The sequence below is a fragment of the Ictalurus punctatus genome, chromosome 11 (assembly GCF_001660625.3).
Source record: "Ictalurus punctatus breed USDA103 chromosome 11, Coco_2.0, whole genome shotgun sequence".
Classification (NCBI taxonomy): domain Eukaryota; kingdom Metazoa; phylum Chordata; class Actinopteri; order Siluriformes; family Ictaluridae; genus Ictalurus; species Ictalurus punctatus.
This window is the reverse complement of record NC_030426.2, coordinates 8,020,099-8,035,130: the sequence shown is the minus strand read 5'-3', so window position 1 is coordinate 8,035,130 and position 15,032 is coordinate 8,020,099. Positions and strand designations below refer to the sequence as shown.

The following is a 15,032-nucleotide window of genomic DNA, read 5'->3' as shown; positions in this document are numbered from 1 at the left end:
TGAGAGACAGGCACACACAAAGAAACAAATCCCCTCCATTTCACACACACAAACACACACTCACACCCACACTATACCTGAACACTGTATCTGAGAGTAGGGGTTGTGCGAGCGGTGAGCCACCAGACAGGAATGTTTTGGTGATGCTGTTTGGCTGCTGGTCTGTGGTGAATGCAATGTGTTTACTGGAACCTCGATGACATAGGTCGCGGGCACATACAGTGGCTTGGCTTTCTTGCCAACTCCGAGCCTCCGAACCTGCCACCAGTCAGAGTTCGTCTTTTTCAGCAAAAGAAAACGCTCACCGTCGTGTATGGAAATATTCCGTCCATCTGCCCCACGGTATGAGTAGTCATACTGGGCTTCCAGAACCACAAGACCAGGTGTCAATGACCCCCTGCCCACTGGAAGGCTGTTGGTGGGGCTGCTCATGCTCCGGTACCAGCTGCCTGACAACATGACTCTTAGTGGCACCAGGTGGAAGGGCTTATACCACAGTAGCAGCTAGCACTGGTGGACAGCGGGAAAAGACAGCGTGATGCCCATTGTGCCATGCTCTGAAACAAATGGTGGGAAAACAGATTAGCACATCCCAGGAAGGCCACACACACACACACACACACACACACACACACCATGTCCAATATACACTGTAAATTGCAATGTATTTACACATGCTGATGATGCTATCCTGTCACGCTCAGGTCAATTCAGGTCACCATTCTCAATATTTTCTCCACAACAAAAAGTGCATACTGTACACAAAAAAGTCACCGGCTTCAAACAAAGACCGATTGTACTGTTTAGTTGCTGTACTATATTGTTTCTAACAGGGTTTTAGCTTGATAGTATTCTTAGACTCTGACCTGTTTATACTAGAACAAGAATAACCTTTTGATAGAGACTACAATGAATTTCTATAAGTCGCTCTGGATAAACGCAGCTACCAAATGGTGTAAATGTAAGTTTTAATACATGCATTCTACACACAAGTAGTGCCCCTAGTGGCCAATGATGGTGAAATGACAGCTGTCATTTCACAATCTCAACTGTACTGAATTAGCAGGTTTCTGAGAAATTGTTACAGCAACCCATATTGATGATCATGGCCCCAGATTCTTAGCCAGCCTCATCAAAATCTTAGCCTGAACATGGATTTCAAGTTGTGTGAAAATCAATGAAAGCATTCATGAGTTCCAGCAGTTCAACTCATCTAAGCTCCGGCCAGCTAGGCTTGAATGGTGGCCATATTTTTTTACTTTCAACATTTTAATAATTATTGAGTTTTACCCTTTTCTGAATATTTTGAAGCCAATTTTGCGATGGTACCTCTACAAGCCTTGGGCTAGTTCACAAAAGTTATTTTGGAAGATTATACAGAAAAAAACCCTAATCTCTTTAAATGCCAAGGAATCTGTAGAAGAACGAGTTTTAAGATTACACCTCAGTTCACAAGAGCCAGATGCTTTTCCATTTTGAAAATGTGAGTTGCATCCCAGTTGCCCATTCTTGTAGGGGTGGTACGTTTTGTGATAGCTCAAAGGTAATCATGTGAAATGCCTGCTAAAAGCTGACAGTGGCCATGCTTTTCATTTAATGATGTCATCATTGGAAATCTTCTTACAGACTAGCACAAAGATGCAGTATGCCAAATTTCAGCTCAACCGAACAAGCGTTTCATGAGAAAGTTATCTGAAATATTACATTATCTGTAAATGTTACAGCACGGACTATGTATGACCACACACTAACCTTGGTAGAAATCCTCAGAGTCTTGTCCTAAACATGTCTTTTAACAGGTCATGTTTTGTAACGGTCCATGAAATGGTTTAAAACAAGCTCCGGCCCATTAGGATTTATTGGTATGTGCCAGCCGTATTGTTTATAACTCTCAAAATTTATTAATTAATCTGTGAATTGGATTTGAAACCCATCCCAGGAACACAATGGGCAAGTACACCCTGCATGGGACATGTTCTTAAAAATTATTGAGAGTTAGACACTTCTGAGTGTTTTGACACCAGTTGTATGGTATGAAAAAAAAAACATTTCGCAACAGTATGTTTAGCATATCAATCAACTTAATTGACCAAAAAGTGGACAGAGCTAAATGACAATTCTTGGTCATGGGCCAAAATGTAAAAGATTGTGCTACAGCACTACCATCAGTCTGAGCAGACTCTGTATAATCTGTATTACCTCAGTGTTGGTAGGCAGTACTCCTTACTGACCAGCTTTCATGTCTGTACGGCATATGATTTGGTCTGCACGAATCATTTTAGAAGAGAAAGAATAATAATTAGCAAATTTATATTTAAAAATCACCTTCTAAAATCTTGTTACACACCTCTCAGAAGAAATAGTGCTAAACGCTAGTTAATCAGATTGATGTAATATACAAGAAGTAAGGTTGTTGACAATATGAGTTCCATGTACATTTTCTACTATATACTGTACAGTGACGTCCAAAATTCAGAGACCACTAGTGAAAATTCTTCTTTAAAAAGTGAAATCTTTGAAATATTTACAAGAATTTCAAAGTTAATTAGTATTTGGTACGTCCCCTTTTTGCTTTAATGACAGTGTGCACTTTGGATACCTTTCGATCAAATCCATCGGAGTGTCGTCTGAACACGTGCTTCAGTAGAAGAGATTAGACGTGAGAATAATCTGACATTTTATACAAAGCAGTTAACATGGTCGCTATATCAAATTTGCTTATATTTAAATAGGGACCCAGGAATATTATATATTCGAAATACTGAACCTTTACTTTCTTTGTCTTGAAAATTCAAAAATTTCTGAAAAATTTTCTTCTTTCCAAGAAGGAAAAAAAAATCCCAGATCTTCAATGTGGACTCAGACTTTTGGACCCCCCTGCAGTTTTCCTAAACCGAAATATGTTGCTCTTTTGTATGTATCTCAACCCTACGTAAAGTTTTAACATTTTAAAATGTTACCCCTGGTTACCCCCCTGGTTACCCCCAAAAGTGAAAAGGGAGGAAAACTGCATTTAAAGATTCCACTCCAGTTTCACAGACAATCACACCACCTACCTCTACATTTGTAACTTAATCTCCTTATGTAAATATTCATGTTAAATTACTGCTAAATTGTCAAGAATTAGGTTTATGATGGGAAATCCACATCGTCAACATCAACACATCAGCCTCTGTCTCATCACCTGAGGTAAAAGTCACTCACAGCATTTAAATACAAGCCTCACTGCCGTCTCTTCCTACATCGGTGGGGAAACAATTGCTGTACTGCTTCTTTTATTAGTAACGCACTTTATACATTTAATACAAAGGAATTAAAAAACTTCAAAAAAAATTTGTCTGCTCTAATTGGAGTATGTGAGCGCTCTTCTCTGGTTTGAAGATGTGACTGTGCAAGTGTATCACGGACAAATTCACAGCCGTTATCTGATTATAAACTTGATTTAGCTTATGTCGGTTTCACTATGTCATTTTCTTTCCTAATCACTACATTGAGCTCCCTTTGCTATGGCCTTATATAGTCAAGATGAAAGACCAAAAAGAAAGACACAACATAGCAGAGAGAGAGAGAGAAGTAAGTATGTTTCTTGCCACTTCCTAGTACTAGAATATATATATATATATATATATATATATATATATATATATATATATATATATATATATATATATATATATATATATAAAATATTTTATTTATTTTTTTCGATTCCTCTCACTCCTAAATATACTTACACTGATATTTGTTTCAAGGTCAGACCAAAATGACATGCCATACTAGAAATATTTCATTTAAATAATTACCTACAACTAACATGTTTTTAATGGACTGAACAATAATTTCTAAATAAGGTAAACACACTGTGAACAGCCCCATTTCTGCACAGCTGGAACTTTCTAATCAGCATCTAATGTAATGGTTAGCTCAGGCACCTGCTAAATGCGGCTTGTTTTCTTATAAACTGAGGACATCAACAATATAGCCAAACTCTGCTCTCAGAGAGAAAAGATTCAAACATTCAGGACTCTCGACTGATGATTGAAGAGTCTCCTGAATTTCAGGTTAATACTAGAACAGTTTGCTATACTAGAGTTAAACAAGGTCACAGCCTGGCTTCCTGCATGTGTAACAGTGTGCGTGCGTGTGTTTGTGTGTGTGTGTAGGGCAGGAAAATGGAGGAGTCTTAATCCTCACTGCAGTGTAGTGTGCACGAGTGGTGCTTTGCGTGGTTTATGTTAAAAGCAAACCACCCTCTCAGCATATGGAGCACACGTGCACTCCTCATTACACCCAGTGACACACATATCAGGTACATGTACAAAGAATTTTAGCAGCTGTGAGGTAGCATTTGCATTTTGATTAAAATGTAAACACAATAACCAAAGAGAGGTGCACAATGAACATTTACTTGATATAAAACCGCCTCCTCTACTGCTTCTCTATCAGTTAAACAGGTCTGTTTAATGAATACGCTTCTGTTTCTACAGGAAGTGAAGAGAAGGTTTGAAGTGAGCACAAGAGGAGAAAACAGGAAACCACAAGCATGATCACCAAAGTCCAACTCAGATTCGCTGATCTTTCCCTAAGTGTTATTGGTTTAGTTCTTTGCCATCTGATATAAAGGGTTTGTACTGCCGATGCGTCGCTTTCAGTTTCAGCCCTATCTTCACATATATGCAAATTGACCACACGGGCACCAGCATGTATTTGCTTTCATTTAGTAGCAATGACAAGTCAGGGAGGTGCTGCGTGCCAACCGTGTGCAAACTGTGAAGGGCAAAAATATTAGAGAACGGGAGGGATGCCATATCCCATATCCATTTTTTTCTCTAAAAAAAAACCCCACCTTAAAATTTACTTCAGAACATGCGCATAAGTATTGAAAAACATTTAGAGAATACTGCATGGCTATATCACGATAATCACAGCTTGGCAAAAGGAAGTAAAAAATTGCTTGGCTGAAAGGGAATTATCGATTCTTTCATAACACTGACTGTATTTCTAAACTGTACCTTGTAGCTGATTGGCTGTTACAATATATTTTTGTACCATATGTTTCATTTTTACATTCAGCTTTACATGTACACATCTTCATTAAACTCACAGGTTTTCATAGTTTACCTTCCAGTCCTTGAGGCATGTAACCATCAAGGATTATTGTTAAAATCGTTTTTAAAAAGAATTATGATATAATTATGAGATTTTTGCCATATCAGCCACCCCTGGCATAAATGAAAAGCTGTAAAAATTGACATGAGATGTTTTAAAACGAACATTATGCACATGTATGTAAGCATCTTTAATGACAGCCATATAACTAATATGTATGTGCACTTTAGTTTACATTTATTCATTCATGGAACTGGCACTGGGCCAGTCTATTCTTAAATAAGTGCCTTTACATGCTTTGCATTTTTCCCATATAAATAAAGAACACATTCAAGACATTAGTATAGTGGTTATCAAATTCCATCATGAAGAAGATGCACTGATGAGAACAAGGCTTTGTGAATGTGGGATAAATCAGGGTGTAATATAAAAGTCTTACACCATGGTCTGTCTGAATACTTGATTCTGATTGGCTGGAAGGTGTGCGTTCAAACCGTATAATGCTCAGGTAGTTCCAGTCAGTTTAATCGCTGTTCTAAATGAATGTACTGCCTATAAACAACTGTAACCATAGCAACATACAATTGCAAACAGTAATTAAACTCACGGCTTCATTAGTACTAGAGACACAGCACATACACTTCCTCTCTCCCTCTATAATAACTAGGCTATTTATTACAAGTCATTCAAATAGATGTAATATTGTTGCGTCGGGTACTTCTTTGCCTCCACGATGTGCATTAAAATCGTGTAATGTACACCTAGCCATGGATTATCCCTTATATAAACACATTCTGATGTGTTATATATGCCTTTCTGAAGTAATGTAATCAACCAAATTACAACTATTGTTACATCAAAGTCCTGTCGGACAGATGGATGCAAGTGGAGGGTTGCTGATTTTATTAAAATCAATGTAGCAGAGAAAAAAAGGGGCTATGCAATACCCATAAACATGAGGTAGAGAAAAGGTCATGTGTTGGCAAACAGGATAAACTGCACATCGTTAGAAAATATAAACTGCCACATAACAGCAAAACATCTTGTAATAAGTCAGTGGTCAGATGTCCATATCTCACACTCATTAATCCTTGGTGAATGGCCCCGGGTCCTCCTCGTAAGCCCGAGCTCACTCCTTTACCCCGGATTCTGGGTGGAGTTTAATCAGAGGTGCATAAACTCTACACACAGCTATGCACAATTTCTCTCTGTTACAAAGTCAGCTTGATTTAGCCATCGATCCATGTTTCTTTGCACACAGTCGAATCAGTTGTCATGGGACTGACACTTATTACACTAATAGGTCAGTCCAGGTTGGTGCACATTCAGCAGAGACTGCTGTTGAGGAAACATGCTGTAGTCACTCGTTTTAAGTAACCTTGGAGAAAACGTGTGCACACTCTCCTTAACTAAAGAATAATTAATATGGTAACATTAAAGTGGTTTTCCAAATGATACATCTTATGAATGTATTACTCTTCCTACTTACACAACATTACATGCAAGCTATAATAAAAATTACATCACGAAATTTGGAAATCAGTTTCATCTCCAAGTCAAGTCAAATATTTTTATCCTGCCATATCTAAGCATGAAGTGTCGTTTGAGGCACAATCCATATACACAATGTGGCAAGATCCCTGGAACAAAAGGCAGCAGACGGTGTTATAGCCAATGCGCCCGCAACAAGGCCAATCAATTCACTCAGCAGTCCAACGGACAATAATGAATCACTGTACACTGACCTAAAGCCACCCTCCTGTTCAATTAGCCAAACCATACAATCAATTCTCCCACTATTGACTGCTCAGGAAGAACAGATAGATGGGCCAAAAAAAAAAAAAATAGAAAAGCTAAAAATGTAATCAAATGAGCAGTTTTCATTCTTAATCCAACTCAGTTTACAGCTTTAACTAATATATCCGAAATACCGAAACTGTCTGTCATGCTCCTGCTATCTTGCTAAGCAAGGTTATGCTACTCCTCACAAGATAGCTCCACACAATAACACAGATAACAGGTTTTACAAACTGAGCCAAAAGGAAGCATACCATGTTGATACTAACAAGACTAATGGCGTTCATGATCAAGTTTGTTACTCCAGACATGTTATTGCATTATAGCTATAACTGATAATATTATATTATTACAATAAAGCCTAGCGTAATAGCATGTAGTAAATACATTTTCACGCATAATATTATAGAATTAACATCCTCTCATACAACTGCATTTTTAAAGATGCTGATCTGTTTTACATGATAACTAGGCGAGGCCAATACTAGCAAGTAACCTTATAACCCTGAAGTTACAGTAAAAAGTCTCAGTCTTGCATGAGTTACAAAACACTTGTGTGACTGTGGCAAGCCTATGAAATACTCTGATATCCATGAAATATCCTGCAAAAATTCCTCATGAATACATGATGCCAGACTTCAACGGCACGAATGGCTAATCAACTTTCACTGCACCGCGTTTGAAAGTGTGGTGCCACTTGAAAAATGCAACAATCTTTGCATCACACAGGGCAATATCTTTCTTTCTCCCGCAGACAACCAATGAGCAAAGCCCACAGAGATCTGAAAGAATTCTATTGGTCCAGTTCATAGCAACGGAAAACACAAGAAAGAACAGAGGAGTTCTTTACAATACAGGAAAGAACAGTAAATCTGTGGAGCAGAAGTGGCTTTCAATAACACACTGACAGAGCTGGCTTTTGCAAAGCATCCGTGCACTCTGGCCGGGTTTCACAAAGCATATATGTCATTATTCAAATATGACACGCAATAGGAAACTCTTAAGCGTAATATGCTGTTCCTCTCCCATTAGTTCTACGCCTTGCTTTACGGCTCCGGGTTGAAGTGTCTTTTATGACAGCAGGACTATGCATCGTCATTTACAAATCATATTCTACTTTGCATGCTCGTGGTCGAGAGGAAATACAGCAGCACTAACAGCTGCAAAAACATGGCATTCTGTCCCATTCCTCTTATAACGCTTTTATCACTCACTCTGCCATGCACTCTGTGGAGGAAGAAGACATGTGTCAGTGTGATTTGTTTATTACAGTCTTGAACACACAGATGAGGCCTGATGCACATTCAACCTCCACATCTCCTGCCCTCACCTCACTGATCCAGAGAGAGCGAGAGAGAGATACTTTTTGACATGTAAACAGACAGTTTTTACTTATATATTGAGAAACTGACATGCACTAGCAATAAAAAAAAAGGCTGCCTGGGAAACAGACATGAGGGGATGGAAATATGGACTGTGTAAATATGTGCTTAACTGGACATAGAGAGGTCTATAACTAACAAACACCTACACAGAGACAAAGAGGCTGTTAGTGTCTGATTTCTGACTTCTCTTACAGAACAGCTAAGGTGCTTTAAAAAGCATCACAAGGCAACTTTACATAATACAACATATTAAAATCAACAGCGTGAGTGTAATAACCTTGAGCATTGACTTTAATAGGAACACATGTACACCTGAACATTCATGCAGTTTATTCATCCAATAAGACAATCATGTGGCAGGAGCACAGTGTAGAAAATCATGCAGATACAAGTGTAATATTCCCATCAAACATAAGAATGGGGGAAAAGGTGATTTTGACCGTGGCATTATTGTTGGTGTCAGACGGGATGGTTTGACTATAAAGATACAAGGTTCTTTTATTGCCACACAACACTGTTGGAAGTAATTTGGGTGGGTACAGCTCAACAATATAATTGCATGAACTGCTTGCAGTGTTCCTACTAAAATGGCCAGTGAGTGCATATTCCTATAATAAGAAATATATCAAAAGGAAATAAAATAAAAGAGGTTTTTTTTGTTGTTTTTTTAAAAAAGCATAGTAAAGTATATAACAAATGAAGATGAAATAAATAATAATAATAATAATGATAATAATAATAATAATAATAATAATAATAAAATGAAATATAATATATTTAAATGAGAGTAAAGGAAAAGAAAAAGGAATTTCTGTGCAGAAATCACGCAGCATCTGCAATTCTGTGGTGTGTGACATTTGTGTGTGTATATGTGCATGCGTTACAACCTCGTAAAGGCAGAAGGTTTGCTCTGAACTTAACTGCTTGCTTTTCCACTAACCGTTACAGGCAGAGCTCATTAAACAAGAGCGCGACAGCAAACTCAATCAAACTGAAAAATAAAAAAAGACAGAACACCACTCAGTGGCCAAAAAAGCATATGCTGGTTCATCATATGAGTCACCACTGAATTCAAACTGTCACAACAGCCACAATAGACCCCTTATATCCCCGCTATATAGCCTACTGCTGGCCATTAGCTACCTTTGGTTTATCAGAACAAATGGAGCTCCAGTGTTATAATTTGCAGGAAGTGTCACGGCATCGCAGCTCCAGCCATGCTTTTTAGAGAAATGCTTTCATTTCATAAAATTCAGTTCGATTTTATTCGTATAGTGTCTTTAACAATAGTATACATTGTCACAAAGTGACTCTGCAGAACGCTGGATGCAGATTTATATTTCAATGAGCAAGCCAGAGACAACAGTCTCAAGAAAAATCTCCCATACCTTGAGAGGAACCAGACTCAAAAGGGGATCTAGTGGGGTAAAGATACAGCATATTGTATTGTTCAATCTGTGACTCGAATAATCCAGTCACACTGCATAATAAACTAGGCTATTCCTTATAAACTACATGAGGTATGTAGTCTGCATCCAGGGAAACAGGGTGTTCTGGACAAAAGTCCTTCATTAGCTTTGTTTCTCTCACATGTTTTCTTTCATATCCTACAGCTACAGAAGCACTTTGCATGCACAGATGATGAAAGTGTGTAATAAACTGACTTTTTTTTTATTTTTTTGCATCATCTACAATTATTACTGAAGTACACTGCAGTTGCTCAACTTAATCATTTTTTTTTGTCACCACCTACGGCCTTCAAAATATTTTTACATCTCTGTTGCCGGAACGGTAAAACAAGGAACACTTAACTTAAGGTCTGGCCTGTCAATTGTAATAGACACAACAAAAACTGCTTTAATCATATCTTCTGTGACATGAGTGCTGAGACCTCCAAGCACTGTTTGGAGCTGTTTGCACATCTGAGCGGAGCAAAGCTTCCACACCTCCTAAATAGTTTATATAGAAACACCAGAAGCGTCGCATCCCAGGTTTAATGGTAAAACAAAAAAAGCAGACAGTCTGTAAACAGGTTCTTTCCATCACTTCTAAGAGCGCTGGGGTCTGTGGGAATAAAACCTAGCGAGTTGTAAATGTGAAACAACGGCAACCACATCCTTTTTCCACACCGTTACCTCAGAAACGTCCAAAACGTGTACTAGAAAAGCCTACTACATAATGTGCTGAAACAATAATGTGGTGTTTGACCTTGCCTGCTGTTTAGTGCTGTAGTATACTGTAAATACATTAATGCTGACATTCAGAGAGACTTTAAAGAAGGCATTATGTTTACTACAATATCCTGCTTTCGGCTTTGTCTAATGATTTCGTTTGAAGTCGTAAGTTGCGAAAGCACTGATCTGTTACTTACCAGTTCCTACTGACTGCATGGGAAAAGAATACTGAGCTCATATTTAAGTAATCTGTATAATGTCATGCTGGTTCAGGACATTTGTGCCGAGGTCTACTTTATTACTGTGGAATTATCAGAAAAAAGCTTCCAGCATAAAAGTGTACCATTCTTTGTGGCATGGGTGGTACCCTCAAGCAAACATCAACTGGTATGGATGGATCTTTTACCTAGAAAGGTCCATGTAGTGTACATTTCAAGTTTTACTCTCAAAGCTAATTCTGCACTTTAGGTCATTTTAAAGACACACTATATCCCACATATTTGCAGGTGATGGATACATATTAAGATATGTATATATACTGGGCACCATCCCAGCTTGGTGGCTTAGTGGTTAGCACGTTCACCTCACACCTCCAGGGTCGGGGGTTTGATTCCCACCGTGGCCCTGTGTGTGCGGAGTTTGCATGTTCTCCCTGTGCTGCGGGGGTTTCCTCCGGGTTCTCCGGTTTCCTCCCCCAGCTCAAAGACATGCATCGTATGCAGGTTGGCATGTCCAAAGTGTCCGTAGTGTATGAATGGGTGTGTGAATGTGTAAGGAGCCTCCCCTGGCGCACCCTTCACCCTTCCAACGTTCAGTATCATACTACTGAGCAGCTAATCCTCTCACCAGGATGTTTCAACTATGAAGTGGAACCTCGAAACGAAAAGAAGAAGAAGTGCCTTGTCAGAAAATGCTTTCAGTATGGAATTGCAGATAGCATGTTTTGACAGTCTTGTTATTAGATTATAAAATACGTGAAGAAGCATGGCTTCATCAGTTTGCCAAACTGAAGTGCGCATGCGCAGAAGCCCTTCGATAGGTACGAAGTCGAAGATAAATCGCTTTTGGAAATATATATATATATATTAAAGTCGCTTTTGGAAATATTTCCTCTGAGCTTATTGTGATCTGCAAGGGGGTAAATGATCAGGATAAAAATACTGCTCTATCTGTACAATAGAAAGAGGCGAGGAAAGCAGAGTAAACTGTAATCTAGTCTGAATTTCTGTTTTAATTTAAACAAAAAAATACTTACTCCGATTAGGTATATTATCTGCAGAATTTACTGCATCGTATTTAATCCATATGAATTAATAAATAAATAAAAAAGTTTCTCAAATAGTCATTAAACATAATCGCAGTTTCTTTGATTTATGTCAAACAATTAAAAATTCGTCGCATGCTCTGTAAACAGGATTTACATCCAGTCTAGATCAAAATAATAATAATAATAATAAATGAAAATAAAAACTAAAACAATTAGAAATCAATTTAAGCGCTTAAAGTATTCAAATTATTATAACACTATAAGCAAATTGGGTTTGTCTCACCTCTTGCAGGTGCATTCGGGATTTGTAATCCAAATATCCTCAAATCAGACGAGCATCATTCTATTCATCAACTCAAACTCCGCTCCAGCGTGTACACACACTCACACACACACCGCCACGGGCGTGGGGGGCGGAGCCTCACTCCCTGGTCACGTGACCAAACTCTGAGGCGCTGTAAATGGCGTCCAAATGAACCGTCTCTTCCCTACACATGAACACTACATAGGGAGTGAGATAATGCCTACGAAGGTTAAATGTTGAGCCAAAGTTTAGTGCGGGCGGCTTCTTTATCCAAAATTTCAACCCAACATTACATGTTAGAATTATAACTAGATGAACATTTCATTTGTATGTTTTTTGTTTTCAATAATCTAGTTTATTTATTTATTTATAAAGTTGCTCAACTATCATTGACACACTGGACACTGTGTGCGATGATTCTATTTTATATTCTCACAAAAATGTGAGGGGTGTACTCACTTTTGTGAGATACTGTATATATATATATATATATATATATACATACATACATACAGTATCTCACAAAAGTGAGTACATCCCTCACATTTTTGTAAATATTTAACACTTTGTTACAATGTAGTGAGCTTGTGTAACAGTGTAAATTTGCTTTCCCCTCAAAATATCTCAATACACAGCCATTAATGTCTAAACCGCTGGCAACAAAAGTGAGTACATCCTTAAGTGAAAATGTCCAAATTGGGCCCAAAGTGTCAATATTTTGTGTGGCCACCATTATTTTCCAGCACTGCCTTAACCCTCTTGGGCATGGAGTTCACCAGAGCTTCACAGGTTGCCACTGCATTCCTCTTCCACTCCTCCATGATGACATCACAGAGCTGGTGGATGTTACAGACCTTGTGCTCCTCCACCTTCCGTTTGAGGATGCCCCACAGATGCTCAATAGAGTTTAGTCCATCACCTTCACCCTCAGTTTCTTTAGCAAGGCAGTGGTCGTCTTGGAGGTGTGTTTGGGGTCGTTATCATGCCGGAATACTTTCCTGCAGCCCAGTCTCTGAAGGGAGGGGATCATGCTCTGCTTCAGTATGTCACAGTACATGTTGGCATTCATGGTTCCCTCAATGAACTGTAGCTCCCCAGTGCCTGCAGCACTCATGCAGCCCCAGGCCATGACACTCCCACCACCATGCTTGACTGTAGGCAAGACACACTTGTGTTTGTACTCCTCACCTGGTTTCCGCCACACACGCTTGACACCATCTGAACCAAATAAGTTTATCTTGGTCTCATCAGACAACAGGACATGGTTCCAGTAATCCATGTCCTTAGTCTGCTTGTCTTCAGCAAACTGTTTGCGGGCTTTCTTTCTTGTGCATCATCTTTCGAATAGGCTTCCTTCTGGGATGACAGCCATGCAGACCAATCTGATGCAGTGTGCGGCGTATGGTCTGAGCACTGACAGGCTGACCCACCACCCCTTCAACCTCTGCAGCAATGCTGGCAGCACTCATACGTCTATTTCCCAAAGACAACCTCTGGATATGACGCTGAGCACGTGCACTCAACTTCTTTGTTCGACCATGGCGAGGCCTGTTCTGAGTGGAACCTGTCCTGTTCAACCGCTGTATGGTCTTGGCCACCATGCTGCAGCTCACTGTCAGGGTCTTGGCAATCTTCTTATAGCCTAGGCCATCTTTATGTAGAGCAACAATTTTTTTTTTTTTCAGCTCCTCAGAGAGTTCTTTGCTACGAGGTGCCATGTTGAACTTCCAGTAACCAGGGGGTGTGAGAGCGAGGACACCAAATTTAACACACCTGCTCTCCTTTCACACCTGAGAACTTGTAACCCTAACAAGTCACATGACACCGGGGAGGGAAAATGGCTAATTAGGCCCAATTTGGACATTTTCATTTAGGGGTGTACTCACTTTTGTTGCCAGCGATTTAGACATTAATGGCTGTGTGCTGAGTTATTTTTAGGGGACAGCAAATTTACACTGTTACACAAGCTGTAACAAAGTATGTTGTCACATGAAAAGATATAATTAAATATTTACAAAAATGTGAGGGATGTACTCACTTTTGTATATATATATATATATATATATATATATATATATATATATATATATATATATATATATATATATATATATATATATATATATATATATATATATAACAGAAAACTTTACTGAAATAAATTAAGTTTAATATTCTTAGACGATGAAATATTTTGGATGTACTATTGGACCTCTCTTCTAAAAACAATAAATAAGGGATTTCGATAAGTGAATTTACTGCAGGGCTTAGTGGTTAGCACGTTCACCTCACACCTCCAGGGTTGGGGGTTCGATTCCCGCTGTGGCCCTGTGTGTGTGGAGTTTGCATGTCCTCCCTGTGCTGTGGGGGTTTCCTCGGGGTATTCTGGTTTCCTCCCCCAGTCCAAAGACATGCATGGTAGGCTGATTGGTGTGTCTGTTGGTTCAGTTGTTCAGTTGGTTGTGTGACTGTATGTCATTCCTTTCACATGCTATTGATCTTTAAATAATGGCATATTTTGTGTATGGGCCCATTCTGCAGTGAAATTCATATGTAATTTAAATGTGATTTAATAGTTTATTCTAATAAACATCAGAAATCTAAAAGGTGTGTGTCATACCTGACACTTAGATGAACACTTCACAGTTGGTTATATGACTGTACACCATTCCCTTCAAATGCTAAGTCATTCCCTTCAAATGATATTTAAGTTAGAATCGTGCTTAACAATGTCGTATGTAACTTTAGAGACGGTCCCTTAATTTCCGCATCTCTGTGAATATCGAACGTCCAACTTCAAACCAACTTTATTCCTGCGTGTGAGGACAATCCCAGAAGATATAAAGAACAGTTTCATTAAGGACACCATAAAAAGAACAACTTGTATCTATATCTGACTTAAACCTTAAAAAAAAAAAAAAAACTTTAACGGGGTAAAACTTGTGTAATACCTTGAATGAAATTTCTCTAACCTTGTCAGTTCCCCAATAATATAA

General features: G+C 38.7%; 1 protein-coding gene across 7 annotated transcripts in view; it reads right to left on the bottom strand.

Annotated features, from left to right (window-relative positions):
- The window catches only part of arhgap9 (Rho GTPase activating protein 9), a 48,567-nt gene extending 36,328 nt beyond the window's left edge, over positions 1–12,239 (bottom strand). For 2 of the 7 annotated variants that reach the window (XM_017480060.3, XM_017480061.3), the window contains exons 1-2: positions 12,016–12,239; positions 78–557 (exon numbers count right to left, since the gene is read on the bottom strand). In XM_017480060.3, the coding sequence (XP_017335549.1) occupies positions 78–459 (382 nt within the window). In that variant the 5' untranslated portion in view covers positions 460–557; positions 12,016–12,239. Of the gene's footprint in view, positions 1–77; positions 558–2,199; positions 2,265–12,015 lie in introns of those variants that run through there. The other 5 variants (XM_053683795.1, XM_017480063.3, XM_017480059.3 and 2 more) reach the window with 4 other exon arrangements.
- Positions 12,240–15,032: the final 2,793 nt, after the last annotated feature.